We start from the raw sequence: 27,278 nt of genomic DNA, 5'->3' as shown, positions 1-27,278 counted from the left end.
GAAGACATAACCGCTTCAAGTTTGCAAACAGTGCTGAACATTATGATTAAAATTAAACAAGGGCAAGTGCTAAGTTAAGAGAAGTGAAATCAGGGGCATAACAATACACAGCTATATGAGCCCTTGAGCACAGAAAAGCAAAATGGCAACGCATCGTAAGAGTTCCCTTTATACAGCTAGCAGGACAGACTCAGATCCAAACTGGGGTCTGCTCAGCCGTGAGCATACGGTGGGGCAGGAGCACAAACACCTCACAACTAGAACAGCTGATCTAGCCCACAAGAGGTCCTGCAAAATCCACACCTGCTTGTCCCTTTGGACTTACCTAAATAAGTTTTTGTGTTATATTCACTACCATGATGTCTGGACATCTTTTAAAACGTCAGTGTTGACCCAAGCCTTATTTTACTTCTCTCTCATCTAGTCTCTGTCCTAAATTTCTCTTCCTGTGTCTGATAACTCGGTCTTTCACATTACTTTTTTCCCAAGTGTTCAGCAGTATGTTCCTCGCCCACAATTAAAAAAGGGGGGAAGGGACCAAAGGATGAGAGTTAGCAAAAGAGTTATACCTTCTCCCTGGAAAACAGGAAGTAACTGCATCGCTTAAATGAAAGCAAAGAAAAGGGACTGGATTGACAAAAATGACAGACCACAGATACCCCTCCTGGGGGATAACTCTGCAGGTGCCCAGGAGCACACAGCAAGCTTTCCATTATCCCACAGATTCTCACAAGATCAGCCCACATGGATTCTTCCCCATTACTCAGGGAGTCCTGCAGATTACCCTAAAACCAGGAATGTACACGTGTTATTTGCATTGCTTTAGAACCATGAGTAAGACACTGTTTTGGTAATGGAGCTAAAAATATATCCATCTTTCCGTCTATCGATGCAGAATATCTAGTTATATAATTGGCTGTAATGCAGAAAGAAGCCTGGACAAATTATTTTCACATATGACATCTAGGAGCCATGAAAACAGTCAGTGTGTATCAGGAGGCATTGAAGTGTTAAGATGAATAGGCTGTAGGCAGTACTGGTAATATTATTGGGAAGGAAGCTGATAGGATTTTAGTCACTATTTGGTTACCAAGCCTTAGCAAAGGAAAACAACACTTGTATTTTCATTTCTATATCTAAAATGGATCAAGATTAATTAAAGAAATAAGAAAAGTTAGATAGAAGTCAAGTTACCTTTTAGTGATGTAATTCCATTTTCTCTCTATAGGTGTTCTAACCTCATTTAGCTAAGTAGCAAGCTTTCCCTTTGTCCTTGAGGCCCTTTGCCAGCATCTTCTCTTTTCTAAATTATCATAATCCTTTGTGAACTGTAGTAAAATCTCAGACATTTGCACAACAATAGGATGATACCACTAAGAAGAAGTTTCTAGGAGTATACATGTAGGAAAAGATTATTTCAGAATGAGAAGACCCATGCTCAATAGCGTGTTATCACTTTCCTGCAAGATACAAAAAGGTGACTGGAAATTCACTGTACCTGCATGTTGGAAAAGCACAGGAGAAGAGAGAAGAAAAAAAAAAGAAAAAAAAATTCACGTTTCATTTTCTTAAAGACCATCCCTTCTAAGCCAGGGATGCAGGGAAAATCAGAGAAATGTTCCTGAGACATAAGGTGATTCGGGAACATTCACATATATATTTATGCACTTAAATAGCATCCTCCTTAAATATCTGAGAATTTCCCTAGAAATTAACTGGATTTGATCCTTTCTTTTTCCCCTTACCATTTTCCACATGCAAAATGGTGATGTTAAAGAGAGCCTAATCAAAACAAATAGATGAGCTAAGCACCTCAAAACGTAGCATAGGCTCTATCAGGTCTGAACAGAAGGGATGAGTATGAGTCTACCAACTGGATTGATGACATACCTTCTGATATGCTTAGGCACATGAGGTGACACATGCAGAAAATGTGATAATAATGTCAGATTTTAGCTATCTCTATGTAAATAAATAAAAACATATCAGGGTATAATACAATGACCAAATAAAAGACACCGTTAATTATTGTTTCATGAAGTAGATATTTAGATAGTCCACAATAAAAGATGTAGTGCATGACTTGGTTCAAAAAATCTCGCAGAGTGGAAAAGCCCTTCTATAACAGCAACTATAACATTCCCAGATTCAAGATCTCTGCAGAGGTATGAAAATCTAAACACCCAGCACAAAAAGGACTTAAAATACAGGTTCATATTAAAAATCCACAGGGGGAGCTGAGAGAATTAAAGTCTTTGAAGTAGGTACTTGAAGACGCACCATCACAGGAACACAGAACCACTTAGGGAAAGCTTGAGAAGGGCAATGGCAGGTCAGCAGGGAAGGGGAAGCAGATGAGAAGCAAGAAGGCAATCTTCAAAAAGCTGAAGTTGTGTCTAAAGGAAGAAAACAGAAAGGCTGATAAATTCTGGGAGATTAAATGTAAGCACACAATAAGACAGGCCAAAAAAGTGTTTGAGGAACAACTAAAGAAGCAAAATTAAAGCTACGCTTTTATTGAAACACATCAGGAGCAGAAGTGTCTGTAGGTGTCTGTAGGGCCAACTGAAGGTCAGGGCAAAAAAGAGCAAGCAGAGCAAAAAGAACAATCCTTTGCAGCATTATGTAGAAGTAACTGGAAAGTTTTTAAAGGAAACCTGAATTTGCTTTGTGAGGGACTCGGAAAAAAGTCTGTCTGAAATTCAGGTGAGTGTAGAATAGGCTATAGAAAGACTTGACAAACAAATTGCCAGGTGGTATTCACCCAAGATATCTAAAGGAATATGTAACTAAATTATAATAATGAGCAGTAGGCTCTCAAACCTGCCTTTGTAGATTATGATTGGTGAATGGCAAATACGGCAACTTTTATAAAACATTGCAGGATAGGTCTGTGAAGCTGCAGGCTGACTGGCAATTTAATAAACATACGAGAATAAAATTACGAGACACCTGCATAAACATGATGTAGTCAAAAAAGTCAACACAGCTTTTGCTAAGGAAGACCTGCCTTATTATACAGCTGACACAATCTAGTTCAGTTTTCAAAAGCCTTTTACTGAAGTCCCTTGCCAAAACTGTGAAGAACTCCTGGAGGTCTTTACAAAACTGTAGGACTGGCCACAAGTTAGCAGATGAAGTTCAGAGTAAGTAAAGTTGAAGGCACATGAGGAAAAATGATCCTAAATTTATATTTATGATGGCCCAATGATATGCACTGAGCTGACCATTACCATAAAGGTGCAATCCTCGAGTCATGATGGATGTTCCATGAAAACATCAACCCAGTGCTCAGTTTAGGTCAAAAAAAGGCAAATCAAATGTTGAGACTTCTTAGGGAAGGGACAGAGAACAGAACAGTGAACTCTACCAAAAATCTATGTATAAATCTATGTTTTGCAACTGGAATACCAGTTGCAGTTCTGATCACTTCCTCCTAAGCAGGATATAGCAGGACACAAAGGGCTCAAGACAACCAGGATGACCAAAGGTCTGGAATAGATGCAGAATGTTCCCTTTGTATGAGGGATGAAGGATAAAGTAAACTGGGATTGCACTCTGAAAAAGATGCTAACTTAGAGAGAGTACGATAGAGGTCAACTGCATCATAAATGACATGGAGAAAATGGGTGTGCTTTGACTGCTTACTCTCTACCAGTAGAAGAATTGCAGGGAATCAAATGAAGCCATTAGGAATCAGGCTCAAAACAAGCAGAGATTATTCTTCATATGACAGAGAGCTCATTACTAAAGGATTTTGCAGATGATGTAAATTCACTTGGTTTCAGAGGGACACAGAGCAAACTTAGAGGAGAAATCCACTAAATAACAGAAGATCCATCTGGGTCAGGAAACCCCTAAACTAACTGAAGGCAGGGAGAGCATTACACTGAGATTATGCATTTATTTTTCCCTCTTGCATGGTTCTTACTTTCTCCCTGCTAGCAGCAGGTGCTGGGCTAAAGGGAAGGGGAAGTGCATTCTCATCATCAGCCTTTGAGCTTTTTCAGAATTATAACCTCCCCACGGTGCCTGAAGCAAGGGTTCCAGCGCACGTGTGGGAAGGTGCCACAACACATCTTTCACCTATTCAAGAGGTCTTTTCCCACAGGCCTCTAATAACTGCTGCACGCCCTAATTAGGCTGTGCTGTTAATCATGTGCAAACCAAATAATGTGCAGCCAAGGTCTGTCCAGATGCTGCATGGACTCACTAGAAAATGAGAAAGGCGAAAGAGGGTAGAAGTGCCTTTTTCTTTTCAGCAGCACTTCGTTAAAGTGCACCAGAACAGACCCTAGATTCAGCACACTGTCTTAGAACATTAGCATGCAAATATTATCATGTGCAGAGAACCATTCTAAATCCATATCTGTTTATGAAAATTCTGTCAAGTACAAGTGTTTAGATAATCAAAAGTCCTTCTAATAAACCTGGTTATCTTCCTTAAGTGCTCTGAAAAGCAGTGATACACATAAAATAGTTCTGTCCTGCTGCATACTGTAATTCTTACCACCTCACGTATTTATGCATCTGGCTATAACAAAACATTATTATTTGATTTAAGATACATTATAGGCAGTAATTAAGGTTATGCAACAATTCTTTTCATGTTTTCAGATTCTTACAACAGTTCGGGCTGAAATTTATCGCAGTGATTTGCTGTGCTGTACAGAGACTAATTTTTTCCTTGAATAATCTGCCATGCCCCCAAGGACAGTGCATCACTTTGCCTGCATTAAAAAATTCATTGTCCCTTTGTTGACCATCTCACACACTTCTGTATTTTGAAGCAGAGATCAGAAACATAGCAGGGTCTGACCTGTATGTCAGGAGGGTCTTCGGCTTCTTTGTGAAATTCTAATTCAGTTTGGCCAAATGAGATAGTTCTTATCAGCTAAAGTCTCTCAGGCTAAGAGAAAAATTATTCTAGAATCTCATTCCACATGTTTTAAAAATATCATCTACTTTTGTATCAACTTTCATCTCAGTTATTCTAGCACTGCCTTTTAGCTTAAATAGCACTATCCATTACCTGAAGATTATGGTCCTTGACTCACAGAGTTCTGTTATATCCCATGAACCTCTTCCTTTCAAATTACAGTGTATACATTTTTTTGCTCATCCTCTAGTTCAAACCAATTTTCTGGCACACATGTGATGTGAACAAGGCTAACCAGGATTATATAAAATATAATTCAGAACTTTCTAAAATTGCACAGGTATTTCCCTGTATCACAGGATATAAGAATCACTGAGGTGGGAAGGGACCTCTGGAGATTGCTTAGTCAAGCAGGGTCAGCCACAGCATGTTGCTTAGGACCATGCCCAGACAGATTTTGGATATCTCCAAAGGTGAAGACTCCACAATCTCTCTGAGGAGCCTGCTCCAGTGTTTGTCCACCCTGAAAGTAAAAAAGCTTTTTTCCTATGTTTACGTAGAATTTGCTGTACTTCAGTTTGTGCCCATTGCCTCTTGTCCTCTCACTGGGCACCACTGAGAAGAATCTGGCTCCATCTTCTTTACTCCCTCCCATCAGGTATTTATACATATTGATACGATCCCTCTGAGACTTCTCTCCTCCAATTTGAACAGTCCTAGTTCTTTCTGCCCCTCGGATACCGCAGTCCCTTAGTCATCTTTGTAGTCCTGTGCTGGACCAACTCCAGTATGTTTATATCTTTTTTGGACTCTGAAATATCCACTGAAACACCTGAGCATCTCACCTGATTACAGCTGCATTAATAGTATCAGTTCAAAACCATCCAATTAACAACATATATTGACATATGCCTGCATACATCTAAACTTACCTAAGTCTACCTAAATTGAAGTATGCTTTAGTTGCCTTCAGGTGGGGCGATCTAAATTGACAATATTTCTTGCTAAGTATGTGATCTTTCAGTTTATACCATTACAATTAAGTTTTACATTTCAGCAAACTCTACAGTTCAGTTACTACAGACTGTATGTTTTGGGGAGTTTAATCTTCTCCAATTTAGTTAATGCTGTGATTTCCCCCCAAATGCTTCCATTAATGTTGATCCTACTGATTGGGTTTTCTTCGTCTGGAAAATCTGTCATCAAAGAAATAATCAGGTCACCGTGTCACAATTAACTTTTGATAGATTAGTGTTTCATTTTAATTAATTTTCTCTTTACCACCTAGTTTTTAATCCCTCTTTCCTTCAAAATGTGGTCTAAAGCTTAGCATATAACTGAAGTCAGACTCTAGTTAAACACTCACCATTTTCCTATTCAAATAACAGATACTGTCTTTGCCAGCATATAATCAAAGTATTTACAACTTGACACATTATAAAAATATTGGGTTTGGAATCTCAAGAATAATTTCTTTCAAATTATTTCATCATCCTAATTTAAATATACTCAACTGTAAATTTTAATTTCACCTTCGTTTGAATAGAATAGACCATTTCAATTGGAAAGGACGTAACAAAGGTCATCTGGACCTACAATGATCATCGAGTCCAACTGCCTGACCAACTCAGGGCCGACCAAGTTAAAGCATGTTATTAAGGACATTGTCCAAAAGCTCCTTAAGCACTGAGAGGCTTGGGGTATTGACCACCTCTCTAGGAAGCCTGTTCCAGTGTTTGACCACCCTCCCGGTAAAGAAATGCTTCCTAATGTCCAGTCAGAACCTCCCCTGGCGCAGCTTTGAACCATTCCCATGTGTCCTATCACTGGATCCCAGGGAGAAGAGCTCAGCATCTCCCTCTCCACTTCCCCTCCTCAGGAAACTGCAGAGAGCAATGAGGTCGCCCCTCAGCCTCCTCTTCTCCCAACTAGACTATTGAATATTTAAAGTGCTTTATAAGGCTAGGTTCTGAGAAAAAGAAGGTCTCAAAAGTCTCTAAATTCTACTAATCTAATTTTTATGCCTTCCACAATCTCTAAAATAGAAATAATACTGCCCTCTTGGCCTCAGTGATTTTGAAATGATGTCTTATAGTAAACTTCCAAAAGACTTACAAGGAAAATAATAAACTTACTATGTCTCCATGATATTTTCATATCAACATTTAAAATAAGGACTTTACCATACATTACACAATGATGAAGAAACATGGAATAGTTGTTCATCAATTACGTAACTTTTACTTTGTGCCTGAAGAAGAGATTTTATAAGAAATATCATGCAATCACATAATTACAAGTCCATCATATGTTATGCATACACAATAAAGCTGAATTAAGAATGAAATTGCAGTTCTTAAAAATTTTGCAATCTTCATATTTTTTCCTTTGATGTTCAGCATTTATCTGACGAAGACATCTCAAAAAAAGTAATTAAAAGCATTTTTCTCATTAGGAGTAAGGCATCAGCTATAAGAATCTAGGCATACTTTGCTTTTGATTTCCTAAAATACAGTTTCACAATGGAGGGAATACTTTAGCGTAAATGGAGAAAACACGTTGTTTCCCAGGCAACATGCTGGAACTTGTGCCAACAGACATTGTCTGATAAGCTAAGGAGTGTTGTGATATCTGCCGTTAAATATCAAACTGGATGTCAAAAAACATCTTTCCTTATTCTCATACAAAACAGCATTCCAAAAATAAATGGAAAGATGAAGGCAAGCAAGTTTATAGAGTAACCAAAACAAGCACACTGTTCTTTTTAAAATGTCTTCAAAATTTTCTCTTGACTTGTAGTTGAAAAAAAACCTACAGCCACCAAGAATTTATTTCAAACTATTTTGTCTACTTCCCCTCTTCTCTTCCTTGGTCAAAAAAGGAGAAAAAAAAAATGCCTCCAAAACACTAAGATGATGCAGTTCAGTTCTCCATGAAATTACTGCATATGTATGCATGTTCAGATACATAGAGAAAACAGAAAGAGAAGCTTTTAGATAACCTGGTGGTGACTTAAAGTCAAGGCTTTAAAGAAAAATCATTTTGGATATATTAAAAATGATATATTTTGTCTACAGAGCATCTTTAGGAAGTAATTCGCACTCAGACCAAAGACAGTTAAGTTGTGGCACGGAATGTAGCTAATACAGACTGCCTCCAGGGAAAAGGGACACCCACAATCATCACAGGTCAGAGCTGAGTTTCCACACTAGAAACCCCTTTTATGCCAGTGTGACCAGTAAAATCAGACACAAATCATTTCTGTACAGATCAACAGGGAAAACTGCCTGATCTTGGGTTACGGCTTCATGTCAAAACGCTTCCATGACCAGTCGCACAGTGCATAACCAGATGCAACAGTCATCAGCCTAGGACTCTACTCGTGCAAGGATGGCACCTTTGTTTTCTCTTTCCTAAGGTTAAAAAAGAAACAGGGAGACTAAAGGCAAACCCCTATGTGAAGAAAATACGTGTGTTAGACTTTACAAATCCAGCACGCAACATTAACTGTGACTTTCTTGCTGCCTGTTTTGAACCTGCAAGGCCAGGGTCAGCACCTTCCAACGCCCTGAGAAGCCCACTGTCTTCAAGGGGACTTTATGTTGCCCATCTGACCCAGAGCACGAGGTGTTATTTAGACAATGTGTCTCCTTTTCTTAATGCTTATTTTCTGATTTACAGAATTCCTGACCTTCCATTTTCTGGTAGCTTCTTCCTAAACCTAAGCCACTCCGTCAGCAGGACCAGAAGAACCATTTGCAAATTGCATGGTTTTCTGATCCAAAATTAAAATGAACATATACACACACTTCACACACTTTAACTCGGTTTCTTTAGGGAATGGATCTAATCTGAATTACAGTACAGTTCAATAGACAGTGGAGCCTGCGCTGCTGGAGGGGTGATAGAGTAACTCTGTGAGAATCACCAGCAGGAGGGCAGGAATATCTCAAGTCAGCATTGCTATCAGACTCTTCATAATGTGAAGCCACTGCCTTACTTATTTTCATGTAATGTCGACATTCATGTACTGTGCCTATAGCCTTTTTGGTTGAGTCCACTCATTTTTAAACAGGTAAATTAATTTTAGTACATGAAAGGATATTTTTACTAGCAACTAATTTTTATTATTTTTTAAATATAAAGTCAACTCCAAAACCCTCCACACCTGAAATGATTTTCAAATGCACATGAAAGACATGGAAGTCTGTCAAGATCCTCTGGAAACAAACCAAAACACTGGAAAAACATCTGTGTAAATACACACATACACACACAAGCATATACAGACAAAACTAGCAGGTATTAGTCATGTCTGCAGAACATGTTCATGTGCTACCTTGAAGACAGGAATGATATATACATTTAATCCTGCACTGTTGGCAGTGGGAAATAAATAAATTATTGTTTTAATAGCCGCCTTTTCAAATCAGATGTATTGTTTTTCAGTTGTAAGTAACACAATGTAGCATATTAGAACAGGCAATCAGAAATTATGATAAAAAGGTAATTAAAACCTAGAGTCCAGGATTTTATTTGTGCAGTCTCAAATAACCACTTCTGGGAAAAACATCGTGGTCTTGAAAAAAAATTGGCCTAGGGCTTACTACCCACAAACCATCTGTCCGATCAATTTATTAGTTCATCAGAGACTCTAACACACAAGCAAAACCAGCCAGGATATATGCTCTGTGTGAATTTACTGATGTTTCCTTTGCACTCAGGCTATATGAACATCCATTTATACTATATTATCACTTTATGAGAAACTGATTAGACTTGTAACACTTCCTTGCTGCTTACACATGTCTGAATGATTAGAGCAGGAAAAAAGGGTAACAGGTATTGGATGAACTAAACTGGTTTTGAGAATACAAAATTAAAATAATTTAGTCTTGCCAAATACTTAAATGTAGTAAAACTTATTTTCAAACAGTAGAGATTTTATTAAGGAAATTGGTTTTTTCAAAATTTCCCCACCATGAAAACAATGTAAAAATACACATAAGCATATACATATATATACATATACACACACACATATATACATTTATATATACACACACATATACATATATATACACACATATATAAAACACATATTTATATATGTGGGTTGTATCTGGGAAATAAAATATTTCTCTCCCATTTCATTCCATGCCACAAGTTCTCTCTTCTTAACAAAAGAAATCATTTTATCAGTATAAGGGTCATAATTTCCCAGGGCTGAAATCCCAGGCCTGAGCCCCATTTATCCATTCCTTCCTTCAGATAACATGCATATATATACAAATTATAATAGAAAACTGAGAACCTGTCTAAAGCCAAATCGGGACATGCACACATACACATCCCTTCTGCTGTTGAAATAATTTCTTTAAGAAACAAAACACTCAGAATTCAGAACAGCAAGAAAATAAAAAATACAGCAGGTTTCATGAGCCCTCTATATTGACTACTAAACCTACATAGATTATAATGCATATAGCTATAGCACCCCCTGGCCTTCAGAATTAAGGGAGTTGATGCAAAAATTGAGACTGCAGTTCTTACAGAGAACTCCTCAGGAGTAAAATGAGAGAACAGTGAATTTCTGTTGTGTGACTCTCTTGTCTCTATAGAGGAACTCTGTAAAGTGACTCCTCTGGAGATTGCAATCCATAATATGCAATTGTACAAAATATAAGGGGGAAGATTTTCTCCATCCAATCCAGAGGCAGAGATCCTACTATACACAGTTAACTATTTTTCCACTTCTTAATTCCAGGTAAAATTGGAATACCAACTATGAAAAACACAAATTAAGAATCTGTAGATCTCCGTGATACACAATATTAAATGTTCATGGTAATAGAAGGAACGGTGGGACTGAAAACTTAGATGCTCTGTCAAGTAGATTCTGTTTCTGATTCAATCACAGTGAGGCTACAGAAAGCCTTGCTATTTTTCCATTAGTAAAAGATGTTGCTAAGGGTACCCAGACAAGCGAACATGCAAGAGAATAGAGAAAGAAAAGGAAAAAAAAAAGCAAGCAAGGATGTCTGGAAATGAAAAAATTCACAACGGGTATAGAGAGTGCTTTCATCTGTGGAGGAGTTTGATACAGAAGCTGTTTTCCAAACAACTAGGTATCTTTCAAAAAGTAGACGGCCTTTTAAAGATAAAAATAAACTGAAAACATAAGGTTAAAACATTCAAGGATGTGTATGTGACTAGAACAACTGTGGCCAGTAATACTCAGACAACAAGATTTCACATCACTATAGCACTGCCAGCATGAAGATTTCAAGAAATCTGGCAATACTCATTAATCAAAGGCATATCACAGCTGTCTAGTGCTACCCCTGCCTAAGTAAGAAATGGCAACAGGGAAGGCTCCCAGGAGCAGCCAGAATTAGAGTGAGGGAGCAGTGGGTCAGGAGTAGTAAAGAACAAGACACAGGCACCACCTCTGCACGTGAAACGGACTCAGGAAGATTCAGTTCCGAGTCCTGTACTGCCAGCATTGATCTTCTTCCCATACACAGCCCATTTTCATAACCTATAACCCAATACAATGACTTGTGTATCTGAATGGATTTTCTAAAAGATAATCTCTGCCTTGAAAATTAATTAGGGAATTGCATCTTTTCCAATGGTTAATTATTCCCTTCTTAAACATTTGCACCTTTTCCCCCAAACTTTTGACCATACTACATTTTCACCTTCTATCTCAGGGAAATTTCTATTATGAAAATATTGTTCATATACAGAAATTAATAAACCACCACCATTTATAATAGTTATTCCCTTTGGTTGGAACTAAATCAGATGTTCTCCTGGAGGTCTCCTACAAATTAAGGGTGAGGTTAGTCCACCAGCCTATAGCAAAATCCCCTGGACCACATCCAGTGTGGAGGTGAGGTTCCTCAGCACCAGCGGTCTTGCTTTCTAGGCCTGTTTCTATTCTGCTCCACTACTTGCTAATGTGGGCACATCCATAACATGTCAGGACAAGTGCAGTCTTTATTTCCAGACCAATCACCCTGTATGTGGCCCAAATAAAACATGAATTGTTTGTTTCAACTAAACTAACCAAACTGTCCAGATCATCCTAAACCAAGGTCCTCTTTTTTCACCAGTATTTTGTCTTCTGCAAACTTTGAGCAATGCTTTGGCATTCCTTCCCAAACACAACAACTTTTATTTTGTCCCTTGTTGAAATACTTCCTCTACTCTCCATAGTGAAGAGGAGGTTCTTCCATTTATCTACTTTTGCATTCTCATTATTTCCAATTTTTCAGCTGTGGTGTAGCAGGCTCACTTCAAAGTAAGAAATATATAAAGACAGCATGTGTCTCTCTTACTGATGTTACAAGTACTTTGGCTCTTTATAGCCAACAACGTTCAGCCTTCAATCACCTTCACAAGAAACAAGTTGTTATGGAATGAAAAAGGTAATTCAGGTAAAATATGAAACCCTCTTCTCTGCCCATGCAAAAGAATAATCTGAAGAGACTCACATGTTCATGAATCCAACTGTCTTCACTGCTCGCCTAACTCATATGGCTTTGCAGGACAAGCCATATTGAAAGCCATATTGAACCTACGTAAAACACACAGAAATCTGCACTGAATGCATATTTGAGAAACCTGATAATTTGAGTATAGCAATGCTTTTCAGAGCAAAAGCAAAATATACTTTCAGACCTGAAAGATGTTGGGGGGATGGTAAAAGAGGCAGAGCGAAGCAGCCCCTCTCCAAAATTAAATTCTTGATATATAATTTTATCTCTGTGCTAATGACATATTAATTATAAGCATTAATATATAAATACGTATGTGTGTACAGACACACACATATATATGAATATATACATTATAGAATGAAGCTTAAATTTTTCACAATACTTGTTGAGACTCAAAGAAGGAAGTAGATATTCTCCAAAAGGGAAAAAAAAAATTACTTCAAAGGTAATTACAAAAATTGCAGCTTTGTGCTTCGCTTCTTTCACATAGAGTTTGTGGCAGTTTGACTGACTTTGAAGTGAGAATAAGCTGCGGAAATTGAAGGCTTTCCCTTCAGTTTCCCTTTTGACTTCTTTGTACTATCTGAAAACACTTTCGCAACCAAACCCAACTTTGAACCATGAAATTAATCAAAGTTCCCTAATCCATTCTAGACTGAGGGGAAAAAAAAGAAGTCAGATGCTTCTTCAACGCCTGAGCCATTTGAACTTTTCACTGTCCTGGCGATGCTTCTCCTCCCTGCTCAAGACAACACGTGCAAACCTTCCTGCCACTCAGATCAGCTGCAGAGTGGTGGAGCTGGTAGCTGCAGGCTCTAGGGAGAGCTCCATATGGTCTCTGCCTTCAGCAGGCCCTGTCGTCGGGAGGAGTGAGGGCCATCCATGAAGGAATCAGGGAGCAGCAGGCACGCCAGGAGCTACCACGCGGGGCAGAGCAGACAGTGAGGTCTTGGTCAGCAGTGTCACCAGCTGAGAAGGTGCAGAGAGAATGGAGGGACAGTGCAGAGGCTAAAGCCTGGAGGAAAGGAGAAAGGGAGCAAAAAAAGAAAACAGACCGTGACAATGAGACGGAGATGAGCGAGAGGAAAAAAGTGGTGACTGTCAGGCAGTAGGAAGTTCATCAAAGGGACTACAGAGTTTCCTCCTGAACCGGGCATCGACAGGTAACTACAACCTTATGTTGAAGGGAAATAGCATGGAAACTAACAATACTTCAGCTAGTGCATTACAACTTGCAACAGCAAAGCTGAACACACCTCCAGCCTGAGCCCAGCCAGAGTGCTTAACACCAGGGGACCCTGACAGCAGCATTAGGAGCAGTTCAGCCGAGCCGGTGGTGAATTCTTCCTTCATTGCTCCCTGCTTCCAGGACAAAGAAAGCTACAAAGACAAAGGCAATATTACTTCACCTTTTCTTTACAAGAATTTGCTATGTTACATTCTGCAGAAAGGGTGGTCTTGCCAGCAGACTGCAAGAAATCCTCCACCGGGATGGAGACGGCCCGTGCGTCTTGTTTGGGCTGTGCATCACATTACCTTATAAACTGACCCACAGGTCAAAGCCAAAACAAAAGATAACACAGACAGGGGAGATTTCTTTACTTCACAGTCTGAAACATCTGGATCAACTAAGACAACCAAGTTGTTGGTTCAAATACACACCCTCATTGGAACAGAAAATCAACGTTCCTGTTCTGGTTGCCAAGAAACAGTGAATAAAATTGCTGAAATCAAACCCCCATGTTCTTTTGCAACTATTTTATTTTAATTAGTGACTCCCAGAACAGGCTAACATCCTCTGAAGTTAGCAGGCAACTTTTAGAGAGGTGACTTATGGGGGAGTAAAAGGTAAGGGAGGAAGAAAAGAAGGAGAAACAGAAAGAAAAAAAGCTGTCCTCAAGTAGGAAATAACGTCAATGTTCTCATGTACCAAACGGGGGTAAGGTTCATGGCTTAAAGTTCGAGTCTCAATGATTTTGCAAGAACCTATGAACTCTGACAACGCAGAACAGTGATTGCATTTTGTATTAGCTCTTCATTTCACCCATAGTATATCTTCATGTCCCCACTGACTGCTTTTTTAGGATAGCAGCATCAACAGTTCCATGAAGGGAAAGGGAACAGGTCATGAAAACGTTATCAATCACTGTATCCACAGAGTTTTCTTAATTCCAATATTATAATCCCAAAGTTATACTAGAAATAAGAAAAAAGAAAAAAAGTTGGATGTTAATAACTACATCCCTAATATTTCTAGACATTCATATCACTTCAGAAGTACAGATATTTTCTCAAGGTAGGCTGTTTTAATACTAGTATGACACTGGAAATGAATACAGTGCCAAGAGTAGTAACTTTGATAATGTAAATCATTCTTTGGAGCCATAAACTGTGTGGAGAGATGGAAAAGACTGAAAAAGGAGGGCTGGGGAGCAGAGCAGCCAAGAAAGGAAATTGCATGAGAGATGTGGGATGTGTAGACAAGGTAAGGAAATAATATAAAAAGAAGAACGGCTGATAAGAAAGTGAAAAACAAGATTAAAGTGGTCATAAAAATGAAAGCAGAGACAAGGGCCTAGATCCAGAAAAGCTCTTATGTTCTTAACTTCCAGTATGTTATTAAATATAAGAAGCACAGTACAAATAAAGTTAATGACATATTTTGCAAGACAGAGGAATTAACAATCAAAGAAAGAAAAGTAACAAATCAAAGAGCAATGATATCTAAAGAAAGAAATAAAAGGCTCAGCAGAAGACCAGAATGAGACTAAACACAGAATGTGAGCCATCCTTGTCGCAGGGGGCTGTCTTAGGAGTTCTCAATATTATGGCATCTTTGGATAGCCTAAAAATCTAAAATATTTAGGGAATAAAAAGGAATCTTAATATTGGCATCAGACAATTCTTAGAACAAAACATTGGTATTCTCAGTAACAGCAATGCAAAAAAACCACAGCAGTGTTCAGCAAATGTGTTCTGATGTGGGGGGGAGAAGCCAGATGATGCTGTACCACCTTCCATCCTTGTAACAATTCACAAGAATGTTAGGCTGCAGTTACTGACATCACATTTTTTCAGCTAGTACGTCTTAAAAAATTGCTAGAAGACTTACGAGAGCTGGCCAGTGACTTCTCTGCACTTGAACTATAATATTCAATAAATCCTGAAACACTGAAAACTCGTAAGACTCAGGGGAAAAAAAGCCAGTATTATACTAGAATTTTGAAGAGATAAACAGGATGAACCAATTAGCTTGGGCCCAATATCTGATTTTATTCTCAAGGGAAATCAGGGTTTTAATTAAGAATTAGAGACTAATACAATATCAACCAATAAGGTTATTTACGTGTGCAGTGATTTATCTGAAACTGAACAACTATTAATTCAAGATATTTGGCCAATGAAAGCAACAGCATTGTGAAATATAAGCATTTGATACAGACATCTGACAATTTGATTAAGGTAAAAGTTAGAAACAAAACCAAATTGTCATATGTTAAAATAAAAGAAAACTGTTTATTAGACTTTAAAAAAAGGCAACTGTGAATGGAGGAACATCACAGGGATGAAGGAACCAACTGCAGTTCACAGGCTGGGTATGGCAGCTATTTTGTATTTTCCTCAGTGTCACGTATGCAAGAATAATAGTATTACTAACCAGACGTACAGAAAAATACAATATTTGTAATAATGATAAATAAATACTTTTAACAATGAAAACCAACATGGATTGTTTTATAACCTTCTTTCAGGGAAACAATATGATTTCCATAATAGTTAAATATCAAAGCACATATCTAAGGTGAGGGGAGGGGGCGGAAATGTAAGCCAGTTGCTAGACAGAGTGCTCTGTCCTAAGGAGAAGTGACTGACAGAAATTTGGAGTACTAGCAGGCAGCTGAACAGGAGCTGCCAATATCACCCTGTGCCCATAGGGTTACAGTAATCCTCGTCTACGGAAAGACAGAATAGCAATAAGAGTCACATTTGACTATTTGCCACAGACAAATCTACTGGGATAACACATATGAAGGCCAGAAACAAACAGCACTTTTTAACAGTACACATAATTATCCATTGGAAAAGTACTCTGTGCTTGTCCAGACTGATTTAAAGTAGTCTTACAACAAAGCAAAGAGTTTCCTTCCTAAACTATCTATCGTTTCAAAAAGAAAATAATTCAGAGAGCTCCTACAGGTTGTGCTACCCAGCAAGTCAGCCAGGATGGTCAGAGCAGATTTCTTCAGCCATGCAAGCTGAAAACAGGACTGTAAAAATCCTGAAAACAGGACTGTAAAAGCCCAGTGTTCATACCGTGGGAATTATCCATAGGGCAAACTCTACAGCAAAGAGGTGTTTTCCCCAAGGACCAAGGCCTTGCAAATCCTCACAGCATTCAGATGCCAAGAGCAATCAGAGCCAAGAGAAGAACAACATGTTTGGGACAGACTGAACAAACTTGAACATAGGAAGTTCCATCTAAACACGAGGAGGAACTTCTTTACTTTGAGGGTGGCAGAGCACTGGCACAGGCTGCCCAGAGAGGTGGTGGAGTCTCCGTCTCTGGAGACATTCAAAACCCGCCTGGATGCATTCCTGTGCAGCCTGCTCTAGGTGACCCTGCTCTGGCAGGGGGGTTGGACTAGATGATCTCCAGAGGTCCCTTCCAACCCTACCATTCTGTGATTCTGTGTGACTGCATCAGTCAATGATGTGAAAAACCCAAGCGGCACTGGCGCTCAGGGTTGCCTACCTCTGCTGGGGCTTCTCCAGCTCCTTCAGGTGGCTGTGAGCGCACAAGGAGGAAGGTGGCTTCTTTTTATTTTGACTACACATTCTTCAAATACACAGAATCCCCATCCCAGCATATCAAATTCAGTAACTTGGCCATCACACAAATCAGAAAGGTATTGTCAGATTGGAGGGGTTTCAGAAAAGAAAAACATCTGAATTAATAACCTATCAGTTTATAAAGTCACTAGGGTATACTCACCTGGCATATTTTAGAACATAACATATTGAGAATAAGTACAGGGGATACATGATACATCACAATTTATGAAGACACTTTCAGAATGAACAGCAAGAAACAAAACGTAGCTGTCAAAAAACATCCTTAGTAGAGGAAGATACACAGCTGCATGACACTATTGGGGGGGCAGGAGGGAGGGAAAACTCACTGATGGTATTTTTACAAAGCTAGAAAATTAAAAGAAACTTGCACTGAGAGGAACATGAAAAGGGAACACCCAGTATGCTTTTACTATACCTGACTTTTCCAACTCCGCCGTAGCTGATGACTGGCTATATATTCTAAAAACTTCAGAGACTAGACAAACTAGGCTGGTAGACAGAAAATGCTCCTATACAATCAAATAAATATCAAGTTTGTGCATGACTGCAAAGCAAAACCTTTAGACACTAGTGATGAACATCTCAGGGAGCAGCTAAACACCTAACCCTCAAGATATGCAAATATTCATTTGAAAAGGCCCAGTATATAGGAATTTTGCTATCAAAGAGTCAGTTTGTAATAGCAATCATAAAGCTCTTAAATTAAGAATCTATGTAGGAGCAAGCCAAGAAATCCCCTAAAATACTGCTTGATTGGAAAAATAGGAATTGCATAGAAATAAAGAAGTTGCTATAAAGGAACTAACAAGTGAACAAATAGAAGAGCAAAATGTTTTTAGGTACAACACAGAACACTGAGGGACACAAACATATGGAAAACCAACACAGCTAGCTACCAATTTATGAGGTTATTTGAAGCAGCTCTTCAAAAAACTGAAGTTGGTGTCTTAACAATAAAAGAGAAGATAGAACTCTGCAGACTAAATGTAAAAATGCAATAAGGCAAGCCAAAAAAGGTTTGAGAAATATCTTGCAAGGTTGTGGGGGTTTTTGTGTGTAAAAGGAGCACCAAGAGAAAAAAGTCTATAGCATAAAAGCTAAATGAAGTTTTTGCATCCGTGATCATAGCAAGGACCTTAAGGGAAATTCAAGTAACAGAACCTTTCCTAAGAAGGCGGGGTCATTGAAGGATCTGTCTGAAAGGTAAAGTCTCAGTGAAAAAGGCTATAGAAAAATCCATAAAGAGAACAATAAGAAGTCACCAGGACCAGCTGGTGAGTTTTAATGGAATTCTAGGGTGCAATTCTCAGTATCAGAGGACAGGGGAAAAGACAAAATGGGATGTCAATTCTTAAAAGAATTTGGGGAAGGAGGAAGACAGAGGTAAACCTAAGGTAGCTGAGAACAGATGGCCAGACTTCTCTACTGGGTAAATTAACAGAAAATGCTACAAAGACCACAACTGGAGCATCCAAAAATACAATATCTGGAGAAATGTCATCATGGGAGCCTCTCTAAAAGGATTTTTGTTTTGGAGACAATACAAATGTAAAAAGGAATTAAATTAATTGTATTTCTATAAGCAAATACAACAAGCTCTGTCTCCAAGAGCTCTCAGAGAAATGGAGGTGCCGCAGACAGACCCCATGGGGCTAAATAATTGCCTAAAAGGTGGGACACAAATAAAAATACTAATGTTTAGGCTTTTTTTCAATAGAGAGAGGTCACAAGGGAAGTCTTCCTATTAGTGCCTCTATTATTTAATATTTTAATAAGAGACCTGGAAAAGAGGTCTCTTTGCTGATGATACTATATTAGGGTAGTAAGGGTGAGAGCCAACAGCAATGAGTTGGAACAGGATTTCACAACATAAAGTAAGTGATGAAATGGCAGCTGGAATTCAATAAAGATCTGAAGGCTTAAGAGTATATTAAACAAATGATGGCTAAAAATTTGGCTTATTTAGACTAAAAACCAAAAACAACCAAAAAAAAAAATAAAGAGAGAGGAAATCTGACTACTCTGTAAATAAAACACTAGGCATAACCATCAAGACCTAAAAGGTATTTAAGCCAAAGAAAGAAAGTCAGCATGGCAAACAAATTTAGTATGGAAATTACAGAGGGGTGAAGCTCTAGATCAGCCTGTCCACGAGAGGAAAAACAGCCTAACTGGGCTTTAAGATAAATGTGGATAAGCACTGTGAACAAATTACACAATCTGGTTGCTATGACAGCTCAGTACTGGGTTAGCTGCCCAACTTAGGCTGGCTTCAACAGATGAAACTAAAGCAAAAACTTACCAGCAGGAAGCAGATGCACTATGACTTGTGTCTATGCAGAAGTAAATCCTAGTGCATTATCTATGCAGAAATCAGCTTCTGCTTAATGACACGGTATGTTTCTGCGCCTCTTTAGATTAAGAGAGGTGAGCTGCTTTGCGTGCAAGAAGCCTTGGAGGTAACTAGCAATAACTCAGCCACGTGCACAAGACTTCTATCACTAGAGATGTAATTTGATTTAAGGTATTTTTGAGAGGGAAAGTATGTTCCACTTTCATCCAGAATGTCTGCTTTTCCCTTTTACTATGTTTCTATGACAGCAAAAGTAACTTTAAGTATAGAAAGAGAGAGGCTCGTAGGAAGGTCCAGTCTTTCGCAAGCGGCTGCCTTGCCAGAGCTGATCCAGTGCTGAGACAAATGAGTGACAGGTTAGTTAGTTAGCACAGAGAAGGCAAATAGTTAATACAAATAAGGTGTGTCTATGTTACCAGCTTTGTTCACAGCAGAGAGATTTTGTACTGATCTCCTCCAGTCTTGCAGTGGCTTGGTTTGCAGAGCAGCTGGGGTGTGCATAAAACGGATTCCTTTTGGGGTAAAAATAAACTGAAATCTCTGCTCCAAAAGGTGTATCAAATGCACCCTGGCCCCTCATGGGAACATTAGGGTCTGAACACAAGACTGGTTCTTTGGGCAGTCTCCAGCCACGTGTCTGGCATCATATGCCACCCGGGACATCAGGCCCTCACTGTCCCAACACAGCACTGCTGGAGTTTCACAGGGATGGACACAGGTGGCTGGAAACCTGCCAGGAAAGTCGTGCCGGGAGAGCAGGGCACAAGGGGCATGGTCCTACCCCAACCCCGGCACTCAAGTGAGAAGATCTAAACCAGCCCGGCATTTACTAGAACTAGAAGACCCTGGTTGTTTTACAATGACAACAGGTTGTGTTCGAGGGTTGTATAACACCAGGCAGGTGATATGGGTTCATTTCATAACATATACATTTCCCAAGCACAAAAATTTTGCCTTAAACGAAATTAGTTGTCCAATGTTTTGTCTAGTTTGCAATCACTTAAGTTACCAAAGATCAAATTTGCTAAATGGTTTGTCTTACTTGTCGCAGTTTAATCCCTGAGGGATGGAAGATCAGTTGCTTCTGCTTTTTCCTCGTTTAAAAAAAAAAAATAAAAATATCATAACTGACTCACCATCTAATTCATAAAGTTTCTTGAGCCTCTCTTGACTCAGCTTTCTCTAGCTTTTTCTGTTTTATTTTTAAAGGCATTTCTTCAAGTACATCATTCATGTTGCTAGGTTTCAAGAGAAAAGAAATAAAGGAAGAAGACAAATCCATTTATTTTTTTTCTTAAAGACAGATCTTTGTCAAAAGTCCAAAAGGAAGTATGAAAGTAATCTTCTCCTTTTTTCCTAAATTTACTTTTTCATTGTTTGTGATGGACACTTTGCATGTAAAAACGTGCCAGTGAGCAACAGCAAATGCTTTGTTAAGAGGAAGACTACCCAAGAAAAAGAAGTGTTAAGGAAATAATTATGAAGTCATACAATTCATCTGTCATAAGATTACAAAATTTCATTTAAGCGGTGCCTTTGGTGTCCTCCTGCTTTAAAGTGTTCGCATGTGCAAGCGCTTCTGTGTCTAGTATGCCAACATAGACAGGAACATTATTGAAACGCCGTCATGTTTGGTGCAAAGCAACTGCTCAACGGGCCATAGCAACATATATAACATATATAGGACAAAAAGCAAATCCACAAGAAGCATGCCCAATTTAAACTACAGGAAGAGTTTAGGTTGACCAAACAGAACAAATTCGCTGGGACAGAATTATTATTACTCCTTATTCTTGTGAAATGTGCCATCAGCTTTCTCATGATCCCATGAAACCAAGGCCTCAGGGTTGCTTTCACATCCAAAAGTGCCCAGGCAAGCTATCAATGGCTGCACAGAAAGTGCCCTTCAGACAGAGCCGGAGGCAGTCAACACAAGCAGAAACTGAGTCATTTCTTAGGGTGGTAAGGGCACAGCTTGGCATCAGTTGAGGATATATTTGCATACTGGGCACCAGCACTATCTGAGATCAATGGTATTTTGGAATGAATAAGCAGATTGTTGATTTATAACAATATAGCAAGATGAGCCCACAAATACCATTTGAGACCATTACCTCAAAATTGGTGACACCAATAAAATGAGACCCGGCTATGAAATGCTGTATCTCTGCAAATCAAAATCTCAATGATCTTATTTGTAAAGACACAACCAGTTTATCTCCAGTTGAAGAACGTACAAGGCAAAACGATACGCAGTTACACTAAAGTTACCCACAAACTTTCGGAGAACAAACAAAATCTAAAGAAGATTTTAGGTCTCTGTTGGCTTGTATTTACAACAAAGTGCTTTGAAAAAATTGCCAAAATTCAAATCTGACCAATTTTGGCTTCATAGTGTTTATGTTAAACTGCCATAGGTGATACAAAGACTGAACAGACAGTTACAATAGTCCACAAGCTATCTGGCAGATCTAACCCGTAACTGCTGTGCTATTGAAAACTATAAAAATTGTAAACAAACGCTGTTGAGTACTGAATAGACACAAAACTAGTAGCTCTATATAGAAATGTAACTGGACTCTTCAAAAGCAAAATATTTGAAACATATCTGCATAATTCCATACTTATTTCTTTGTAGACTATTCTCCTTTAACTATTCCATTTCTTAAGATAATCAAACACAAGATAGATGGTATTTTTATTACCGGTAAGTCCTTGCACTGAAACAATTAGTTATATTTGCCCATTAATAAAGATACAGAAAAATTATTTTCAAAACCAAAGATTATTTTCACTTTAAAAAATAAACCAAGTTTTATCATTTAGACCCTAGAACATACTTAAATGGTGAACTGGCAAAATTCTCTCCTTTTGTCTGTTAATCTACCTTCTGCACCTTCTGGTTAACAACAGAAATGATTAAAAAAAAGAAAAAAAGAAATTGGAGAGACAATCCAAATTACAGGTCTGGAAAATTATAAATTAAATTTACTTTTAATGTCCAATAAGAAAAAGGACTTCTTTCAGATCAAAGAGATCTGCAAATTCCGAAAGCTGTAATACATAAATGCTAGCCACTGAAAAAGCAAAAGAAATAAATATATCTTGTAGAGCTAGCAAATTGTTCAGTATTGGGTAATTATTTAGAAATCTTTTCCTCCAGTTTTATCTTCTTCCTCAAACTAGTTACTAAGCATCAGCTGAATGCTGCCAGACTGAGTTGCTACAGCTACTGGCTCCTTGGAACGTGGGACTTTTTCCTAAAATTAATAAAGAGGATTAATTTACTCTTGCAAAGCCAAATTCTCATTTCCATCCACAATAAAGCATCGCCCTAGTTTCTTCCGCATTCATTTGCGGTGTTGCCCTCCAAAAAGTAAGAAGGAAAATGAGGGGGGGGGGGGCGGGGGGAAGAATAATTGGGTGAGAAAATATATGGTCATATTTTTAAACTGTGTCTTCTTCAGGGGAAAATACTGCGTTTAAATTCCAATTACGCTATTTAGCCAGAAATGGAAATGGCCGCCTGAGTCGCTGAGTGTAATCCTTCCTACCAAGCCTTCGCCTCCCGCAGCCAGCTCACCGTGCCTCTTATAAACAGGGACACGTCCTGGCCTGCCCTTCCCCTGGAAGGCTGAACCTGCCTGCGTTTCCAGCTCCAGCCTGCATTTATTCACAGTCATACCTGCTTGGGTTTGTGTCATCAGCAGTCTTCAGGACAAGTCTTCACGTCTCATCAAGATAAACAATATTTAAGCAAAATCAGCACCTAGAGCGTTGTGGCAGAAAGATTTAAAATCATCTTCCCTAAGCACAAGTCAAGTTATTACCTTTTGCCACTTGTATTTAAAATTTATAGTCATACGCTTGTGTGAAAGGTATTAAATGAACTCGCTACACTTTAATGTCTGGCAAGTGCATTTTATGGTTTTATATATATATATATATATATATATATGTCTATAAACAATTGTAAAAACTTTTGTTTTCACTTTTCAGTATTGTTGTACTCTCATTTACTACCAAATAATCTCATGTTTCCCTGCACCACTCACCAAGCCTCTAGAGTACCACTCCATGTACAGTATAAGGATTAATTTTTTTTCCGTAGCTTCCGAGGGCTCCCACGAGGCTTGCTTCTTCCTCCCTTCCTTCCACACCCTCTGGCATGGCTTTTGCAAGCTCCTGTGCCCCTTCCTCAGCTTCTGGAGATTCCACAGTGAGATCTGAGTAGAGCAGCGGGACACGTGTAGGAACCCAGCGCACACTGGCTCTGCACCTTCACTTTCTACTTATGCTTTTCCCACGGCACTCTCATTAATTTTACACTCAGTTTTCTCATTCTCTTCCCACCAGGGTCTCCCCCCACCACTGCGGTGCCCGAGGAAGCGGCGCAAAAAAAAGACAATGGGATAAGAAGCTGCTGCCAGAAGTAACTCTGGATAGCTGTGAGGAGGAGGTGTACGAGGAGCCCTGCCCACTGGCCGCAGCCGTTTGCTTGTCAGTGACATTTCAGGTGGCGGTGCCAGCGAGACGTGCACGGCCGTCACTCCAAATCAATGATTAACGACTGAACCAAGGCAGCGAAATGACAAGGTCTAAAATATGAGAGTGACAGCCCAAGATTAAAATCCACATGTAACATTGCTCTCTGCCTCTCCAAATCGCAGGGGGAAATTCTCTGAGACTCACCGGATCCCTGTGGCTGGGAAGGACCTCGGGGCCCCCCTCACGTAGCACAACCCCCCTGCTCAAGCAGGGTCACCCACAGCAAGTCGCTTGGGGCCGTGTCCAGTTGGGATCTGAATATCTCCAAGCACAGAGACTCCACAACCTCTCTGGGCAACCTGTGACACTCTTTGACTCACAGTTAAAAAACACTTCTTTTTTTTTTTTTTTTTTTAAACATTTTCTTGTGTTCCTTTTCAGAAACAAAGACAACAGATGAGCATGAATGAAGCTAAGTAAATAAACCACTAGGTAAAACAAACAAAAAAAAACCCAAACAGGAAAAGAAGTGATAATACAGATCCTTTGATTTAACTAGTTGTATTTTACCAACTGCAATTTCTCTGGTTACCAGAGAGATGGACGCATTTCTTAAGCTGGGGACCCATGTTCACAAGCACTAGCATTCAGTTGTGGGACGCATCAGGGAATCCAGCTCTGAGGCAAGCTCTCAAAATTCCCGTTATGTGCCCGTTGGTACTGTGCAAACTCATGAAGCAAAGGCAAATAGGCAACACTGGATTAGAACTCGCTTTATCATCTAATGAACATACATAGTCTCTTTTTAAAACCATTATAAACACTCTCCTCTCCTGCCCACGCAACGCTTTAGCAACAAACCCAGCAAAGCAACAAAACTTTTGAACAAAAATGGCTGTAAGGTCGGCTCCTAAGTTTCATCCAGTTTGCATAATAAGGATGGGGTTTTTTAAATTGTTTTCAGTTTCTGAGTCAGGTATTTACACACAGAGCTGTCGTGCTTCTGACACTGCAGCAATCCAACCAACACAGAATTTGGGACACCAGTTTCTGTCAGCACCTATGATGAGGAGAGGAACTGCACTGAAAAACTAACACACCTCACTACGGCTCCTTGTACTTCGGTGTAATCACTAAGTGAAATGTCTCTGTTCACAACGGATTTTTAGAACAAAAAACACCCAAACTATTTCAAACAGGTCTTTCATGTAATGCCTGGTCATTAGTGTATAGATCAGCAACACACAGAAAATAAAGAAATGTGTGGTAATGGCCTCTGCACCTCCAAGTGATTCAATATGGGGTACAGACAGAAGGCCACAAAGGAAAACTGGGAGATTCCAGCTTATTTCATTACATCTTTTTCACAAACACTTGTTCTCAAACTTTTATAAGTTATCAAGACATACCACTTAGGCATCCAAATTTAAAATAAGCCTTTGAAACTGCAAAGTAAACTCCAAAGAAAGCACAGGTAATTTGGAAGAAACAAAAATAAAAGAAAACTAAACCAAACCAAAACAAAACCAACAAAAACCCCCAGTATTAAATAGAAAATAAGTAAAACATGCGTATACCCTGCTATGGAGGAGAAGGATTTTTGGAAAATCATATTTATCCAAGGAAAAAAAAATATAGTTAAATTAGGCAAAAGCAATACTTAGTAGTAATTACCAGCTAAATTTTACCTACTGAGTTTAGACACTGTCTTAAAAAATGGATAGGCGAGACTCTCACTTTGTACAAGGAAGAGCCTCTATGATAAAAAGAAAATTACAAATCTCACCAAATATGATTTCAATATCACGTAAAATAAGCAAGGCTCAGCATCAGCCTAGATCAAAATACAGTATTTCATTCATACCAGAAAAATTATCCACTGCTTCACGTACATGACTGCCCTTTAACTGAATTAAGTCCTTTCACCATTACGTCTCAGCCAATTGGCCAAGGCACCAGCATGTGATTTCAGATTATTTTGTTAACCATTGTTCAACTAAATGATCAATTTTGGCTATGGGGAGGGGGGGGGAGGTCACATCATTCTTTCTCGAGTGCAGCACAGGATTTTTGACACCGCCTATAGCACACGTTAAACGAAGTACTGGTACACCTGAAATATTCCTTATTAAACTTAAAACGCCTTTCAGGTGATATTTGGAATGCATTTGGTTTGTTTTCTGTTGCTTTTCTAGTCTTCTCAACTACATTGCAGGACACAGGAAAAAAAGAGCATAGTAAGAAAAAGTAACGTTGGAAAGCGTAAAACATAAATCAAACAAACAAACAAAAAAACCCTAACATCTAAGCATTCCCATAGGTATTACTAGGGGTGCCCAGCAAAGGTTCAGCGTAAAAGCAGCGTTTAAAATTGAGTGTGAGGGGCAGAAACTGCAAAAAACCAAGAGTTTTTTCTGACTTACATTGCTCCCAGAAGGCTGTTGCCATTCCCTGTGCGGGGCTCTCACTGGCCGGGGGGATCACATGACACGGGGAACCAAAATAGAAAAGTCTCGGGAGCGAGGAAGCTGAACCAGAAGCACATTTGCAAGAAAAGACCTATCGCAGGCACAATAACACGCCCTTAGCAGCAAAAGGTGATAAATTCGGACGGGAACCTAGCCTCTCCTGAAAAACAGGCAATGCCTTGAACCTTGCAGCCCGGCATCAGCCACCTTTTCAACACATGGGAAACGTTTTCTGGTATAAATCTCAGTTCGTGTCTCCACATACCTAAACCTGGTAACTGCTCTAATAAATCTCAACAAATTACCAGACCTTAAAAGCAAATAGGATCTATTACATTCAAAAATAAATCTATTATTGTTTAAAAATAAACTTCCACTGCTGGAACCTTTTTCATCTCCAGGCTGAGGTTTTTACTAGTTTGTATCTAGAGAGGAAGCAATTTTTTTAAAAGCATATGCTCTTAAGATAATTGGGAGAGCTGTAAACACATTTGGAAGATTGCTTTCAATTCTTTTACAAGTAAAAAATACAGTTCCAGACCTATAGAGTAGTAAAACATGCACCGTAAATCTGCAATTATAAATAAAGAGAAGGTTCAAACAATCCGAGGCAAAAGCTGAGCAGATGAATTAGTGTCCAAATGCAAGTTCTATACAACGATAAAATCTGGTCTGATTTCAAGGCTGCTGTTTAATTATCCCAGTCAGAAGAGCAGCCCTTCCAGTTT

General features: G+C 39.0%; 1 protein-coding gene across 1 annotated transcript in view; it reads right to left on the bottom strand.

The window, feature by feature from the left end:
- The window catches only part of ESR1 (estrogen receptor 1), a 172,415-nt gene extending 145,885 nt beyond the window's left edge, over positions 1 to 26,530 (bottom strand). The window contains 1 exon segment of the mRNA XM_063329315.1: positions 26,506 to 26,530. Within this exon segment, the coding sequence (XP_063185385.1) occupies positions 26,506 to 26,530 (25 nt within the window).
- Between the last annotated feature and the right edge of the window lie 748 nt (positions 26,531 to 27,278).

This window comes from Chroicocephalus ridibundus, chromosome 3 (assembly GCF_963924245.1).
Source record: "Chroicocephalus ridibundus chromosome 3, bChrRid1.1, whole genome shotgun sequence".
Lineage (NCBI taxonomy): Eukaryota > Metazoa > Chordata > Aves > Charadriiformes > Laridae > Chroicocephalus > Chroicocephalus ridibundus.
Note: the sequence above shows the minus strand (reverse complement) of the source record. Positions and strands in the feature narration are given on the sequence as shown.